This window comes from Spinacia oleracea, chromosome 1, assembly GCF_020520425.1.
Source record: "Spinacia oleracea cultivar Varoflay chromosome 1, BTI_SOV_V1, whole genome shotgun sequence".
Taxonomy (NCBI): domain Eukaryota; kingdom Viridiplantae; phylum Streptophyta; class Magnoliopsida; order Caryophyllales; family Amaranthaceae; genus Spinacia; species Spinacia oleracea.
Window position 1 is genome coordinate 44,292,815 of NC_079487.1, and position 5,887 is coordinate 44,298,701.

The 5,887-nt window shown below is 40.9% G+C and overlaps 1 protein-coding gene across 1 annotated transcript; it reads left to right on the plus strand.

The window, feature by feature from the left end:
• Nucleotides 1-4,112: 4,112 nt before the first annotated feature.
• LOC110780715 (uncharacterized) lies at nucleotides 4,113-5,028 on the plus strand. Its single transcript, XM_056833443.1, has 3 exons — nucleotides 4,113-4,203; nucleotides 4,359-4,640; nucleotides 4,733-5,028. Exons 1-3 carry the CDS (start codon nucleotides 4,113-4,115, stop codon nucleotides 5,026-5,028), a joined length of 669 nt encoding a protein of 222 aa, XP_056689421.1.
• The last annotated feature ends 859 nt before the right edge of the window (nucleotides 5,029-5,887 follow it).

The following is a 5,887-nucleotide window of genomic DNA, read 5'->3' on the forward strand; positions in this document are numbered from 1 at the left end:
AGTAGGGATCGACATGGCAAAAGCAATGAGTAATTAAAACACAGCAAAAAGGGAGAAAGAAATTGAGAGTGGTGGAAAATAGGGACATATCTAGCCCCTATATATAGCTGAACTCACCCAGTGACATCCTGATCCCATTCGGAAACGTGTTAGGAAATCCGAAAGTTAAATATCACCAGGAAAAGACTTCCAACGCCCATAGCTGGGCGCCGAAATGTTTAACGCCTGGCCTTGGGCGCTGGAAATGCAGCCCAAGGCCCGGATTTCACAAAACGCGGAACAGGAAAGGACTTAAAACCGTGTTGCTAAACACGAGGCCCTATTGCAAGTAGGATCAAGCCCAAAGCACCTTTAGCTCCCAAATAAGCAAAAAAATAAACATTAAAACTTGATCGAAACTTAGACTTGTCTCAGAAAATGCTTATGTACACTTTTCAAAAACAAGTTAAATATCATGGTCATTCTTCGAAACACCAAAAATGTGTGTCGTTAAGTCGTTGGTTTTCCAAATAAAAAATGTTTGTCTGTCAAAGGATTAATCCGGGCCAAGCTAAAACCGGATGTCGCCTGAAAACTAAAGTCGCACTCCACGGCTTCGCTAAAGTAGCACACTACTATAAAAGGTCGCTCGCACATACGAGCATGACCCCAAATATGATTACAAGATGCGAAAAATGACCGACGAGCCCCAGTGCTTGGGGGCTCGCGAAAAAATATACTCCAACAAGGAGCGCACAATCAAAATCACATTCCCGGACTACGCCATACACTATCTCATGTTTGGATATCTCAAAAAAAAAAAGCGCAGGTTCAACCTCGGAGAGGGGTCGTCATTGACACTTATGCATGGTCCTCTGATCAAAGACCAAGTAGTGGCAAAAATCGAGCAGTAAAGACTAGCTCAAAACCACGAAAGCAGACGGTCGCAAGACAAAGGTCCGTCTAAACCCGTTGTCAACCCACGTTCAGGTTACAACTAAATCCGAGCATCCCTCGAAAGAATTCGCTCTTGCAAGAATAAATAAAAGAAATTCTCAAAAAAAGAAATCACAATGAACAAAAAATAGACACTTGCCCACCTCAATCAGGCAAGATCGCGCCGCAAACCACGCAAGTTCCAAATCAAGGAAAAAACGAATTCAGGGATGTCCACCCTTAGCGGACAGGGCTCGCCCACCTTCAGCGGGCGGGGTCTGCATCACTAGCCGCGTAGGTCCTCAGTTTTCCAAAAAATGAAATTTTCAAAAGTCAAAAATGAAACAGGCTCGTCATCTTCAGCCGGCGGGGTCTACGGCGCAAACCACGTAGGTCCTTATTTTCAAAAAATAAATAAACACAAACAAATTTCAAAACAGATTCGTCCACTTCTATCGGACGGGGTGTCCACCCTTAGCGGACAGGCTCGCCATCTTTAGCCGGCGGGGTCTGCATCACTAACCGCGCAGGTCCTTAGTCGCTGCAGCGATAACTTTCTTTGGTTTTCCGTTTTTCCCAAAAACGATGTGAGTAGCTTTTGGTTTTCCGTTTTTCCCAAAAACGATGTGCGTAGCTTTTGGTTTTCCGTTTTTTCCAAAAAAAGCGATGTGAGTACTTTTCCCTTTTTTCCAAATTTAAAAGATTGGTTTTCCGTTTTTCCAAAAAAAGAACGATGTGCTGGATTTTCCTTCGTTTTGCGTCCCATAAAAACAAGGGGGTTTTTTCGTTTAGCCAACCCTGAAAATGAGAATCTTTAAAAACATTTTTACCTCGTGGTTGGGCTTGGCCAGGCTCAATTACACTTTATAGCTTTGATTTCGAAAACATCTGTAGCTACTCCCAATGACAAAGTGAGGGAGTTTCTACGCCTCTTTAGATACTTCCAATGACAAAGTGAGGGAGTATTCTATACTATCCGTTGACAAATCCCAATGACACGTGAGGGATATGTCGACATTTCAAGTGATGACCCTTAAGTCAAATGTTATCACTCGGGGGCTCGTGAGACCCTCGCAAAACAGGTCACATACACCATGGCTTGTGTGACGCACTCCGTCTAATACTTTGACCATCGTCTTACTCCAAGACTCAGTCAAAGTGGGGGCTAACTGTAGACACCTACTTTTGTCCCCATTCCCGAAAGGGAAAGGTTCGATGATGAAAGCATAAATCTCCACTTGACAACGCATCTCCTATAAAATAACGAATCTCAATTCCCCTTTTCATTTCACCTGAAACCTGCTATTTATAGAAACCTGCTATTTATGGAAACCTGCTAAAAATAGTAACTGTCGTAATGGGCAGCTGTTAAAAGTGGCAAGTCATAAAAGATAGAAACCTGTCAGAATTAGGTGTTGCACTCCAACATAAATCCTAAATGAGATAGAAAACTGCGAGAATCCTATTCCTAATATGATTTGGAAATAAGAGTTACGTATTAATTAAAATCCTAACGAGCCTAGAGTTCGTAACGGGCCCAGACGCATTCCGTCATGAAATTGATACGCACTAAAAGACTCGATTAAGTCTCAAACACTACGAATTTCAGGAATCCGAATCTGACCAAGAAAACAGCCCAGACCCTATTTTCAACGCCTGGCTCTGAGCGCCGAAATCTTCGGCGCCCAGGCCTGGGCGCTGGAATTACCTGGGTACGTGTTTTTTCCTAATTCTTTGTGGATTAGAACTCTGCAATTCTATCTTTCCACGAACTCTTCCCTATAAATACAGCCCCAAATTCGACGTGAAAAGAACACACACAATTCATATTCTGAGTATTGACTCCAACCCTTAGCCTAAGCCTCTCGCTGCGAAATTGTTCACGCGTTCTGTCGCAATCGATCCATAAATCGAACAGAACGTATCCTGTCCCATAATTTGAGATTTGTTAAATAAAAAGGAGAAATAGCAAAGTCAAAGTGGTTAGTTTTCTGAGAACCGTGACGCACCTCTCAAGGGTGCGTCGTAATGTGTCCCTTTTCGATGATTTAATTGCTTTCCTCGCCCTTTTGTGAACTATTAAACTAACTAAATATGATTGTTCTACCACGCCTAACAAATATAATATTTTTGGGAAATTGGATTATCATGCTAGGTCCCTTAATGCTATTTAAATCAGATAATCGCGATCGATCTAGTATTATATGTTGCATATTGCTAAAATCAACTCAGATTAGTTTAATAGTTAACGCATGTCCCTTCAATTATTTATGCTGAGTTAGTAAGGATATCCTGCCTCTGGAGTTATCGACGAGCGAGTACTCCTCTCGGTAGTTACAGTCCCCCTAACCCTCAATCTCTACCTTGCGGGTGTATGTTGAGAGATCCCGACACCAGGGATTACAAGGGAACCTACGGCCGTCGTGGTCAAACATAATTGCACTCCCTTTATGTCACGATAACCGGGTTTTGTCAGTTTTTCTGATTGTCGTTAAAAACTGAATGGCGACTCCTATATTACTAGTCAATTGGGTGTAAACTCACAGGAAATCCAATTACACTTGATTGAATAAAAAGAATCGTCACACCCACGAGGGACGAGGTCACGCATTAGCCTCGTGCTTTTTCGACCCCCTCACAAAAGTGTAATTTTATATGCACTGATGTCTACGGGCTTGACTACATTGAAGATAGAAAACCTCTTTGGTTTTTTCTTACCACTTTGGCTAGTGTTATTACTTCTCCTTTATCTGTTTTGGGAGATTTTAACTTTATCTTGTATTCCAATGATAAAATTCACGTATCCCTTGTTGTTGACAGTGGAACACGAGATTTATGGAGTTGATTGAATCAATTGATTTGTCTGAATTAAGAAGCTTCGGGCACTTCTTTTCCTGGTCTAACAAGAGTCTTGGACCAAAAAGACTATGGAGAAGGATTGATAGGGTCTTGGGGAATCACACATGGAGCATTCAATTTGAAAAGGTCGTCCCTCGGTACTTAAATCCTTTAGTTTGAGACCACTCCCGTATTTTGATTGATTGTCTTGTTAGGGAGAGTACTGGAGGGAGACCTTGTAGGTTTTATAATGTCCTAGATGATCACGAAGATTTTTTCCCATTGTTACTTCAGCTTGGAAGCTTTCTTACTCAAGGACTGCTATGTATCATCTAGCTTACAAACTCAAGGGAGTTAATATGAAGCTCAAGGAGCTACTCACTAAGGAGTTCTTTCATCTTGACAATAAACTTGATGACATAATAATGCAACTGAATGTTATTCAAGAAGGTTTGTGAATTGATCCCGCTCAAAGTACTTTACAGACTCAAGAGAATTTACTTATTGCCGATCTTAGGAAATGGAGCAAGATAGAGGAGAATATTCTTCATAAAAAACCAATGGATTCAAAGTGACGACTTTAACTCTCATTTCTTTTTTTCCAGCAATGAAAGAACAAAGAAATGGGAACAATAATGGTGTGTTTACCTCCCTAATAGGGCATGTTATCTCTGGTGACAAAGATACTCAAACTGAAATTTTACAGGTTTACAAGTCTTTGTTTGGTTCTTCAGCAAGTTGTCTCCCTGGGGTTGATTTCCAGACTTCGAGGAGAGGGCCTATTTTGAGTTCTATAGCTTCTTATATGCTCATTCAATCTATTACTCATGAGGAAATTGACAAGGATCTCAAGGGCATTGATGACAAAAAAGCACTTAGACCTGATGGTTTTAATGTTGTTTTTTTCAAGTCTTCTTGGCCTGTCATTACGCCTCTGTTACTTTAATCCCTAAATCTAATAGTCCTAATACTACTAAAGATTTTAGGCCTATAGCGTGTTGCACTCATTTACAAGATCATCGCCAAAGTACCAACACAATTCATTCTGTGATTGGTGAAGTAGTGAATGTTGCTCAATCGGGGTTTATCCCACAAAGGCATATCTCCGATAACATTTTGATGGCAACTGAGTTTGTGAAGGGTTATAATAGAAAACATATATCCCCTAGATGTATGATAAAAGTGGATTTGAAAAAATCGTATGACTCCATTGTGTGGAGTTTTCTGTTTACTGTTCTAATGGAGTTAGGTTTCCAAGAAATCTCCGTAAACTAGATTATAGAGTGTGTCACTTTTGTTTATTATTCTATTCTCCTAAATGGTAAGTGTGAGGGGGTCGAAAAAGCACGAGGCTAATGCGTGACCTCGTCCCTCGTGGGTGTGACGCTTCTTTTTGTCAAATCAAGTGTAATTGGATTTCCTGTGAGTTTACACCCAATTGACTAGTAATATAGGAGTCGTCATTCAGTTTTTAACGACAATGAAAAAAACTGACAAAACCCGGTTATCGTGACATAAAGGGAGTGCAATTATGTTTGACCACGACGGCCATAGGTTCCCTTGTGATCCCTGGTGTGGGGATCTCTCAATATACACCCGCAAGGTAGAGATTGAGGGTTCGGGGGACTGTAACTACCGAGAGGAGTACTCGCTCGTCGATAAATCCAGAGGCAGGATATCCTTACTAGCTCAGCATAAATAATTGAAGGGACATGTGTTAACTATTAAACTAATCTGAGTTGATTTTAACAATATGCAACATATAGTACTAGATCGAGCGCGATTCTCTGATTTAGATTGTATTAAGGGACATATCATGATAATCCAATTTCCCAAAAATATCATATTTATTAGGCGTGATAGAACAATCAGACTTAGTTAGTTTAACAGTTCATAAAAAGGGCGAGGAAAGCAATTAAATCATAGAAAAGGGACACATTACGATGCACCCTTGAGAGGTGCGTCACGGTTCTCAGAAAACTAACCACTTTGACTTTGCTATTTCTCCTTTTATTTAACGAATCTCAAGTTATTGGACAGGATACTGTGAGGGGGTCGAAAAAGCACGAGACTAATGCGTGACCTCGTCCCTCGTGGGTGTGACGCTTCTTTTTGTCAAATCAAGTGTAATTGG

Bases quoted from the DNA above. Each gene is read 5' to 3' on its own strand.
- LOC110780715 (XM_056833443.1), top strand. From the start codon at position 4,113: ATGAAGCTCAAGGAGCTACTCACTAAGGAGTTCTTTCATCTTGACAAT. The intron at 4,204-4,358 runs GTTTGTGAATTG...CTTTTTTTCCAG, and splicing joins ACTGAATGTTATTCAAGAAG to CAATGAAAGAACAAAGAAAT. The intron at 4,641-4,732 runs GTTTTAATGTTG...ATACTACTAAAG, and splicing joins AAAAGCACTTAGACCTGATG to ATTTTAGGCCTATAGCGTGT.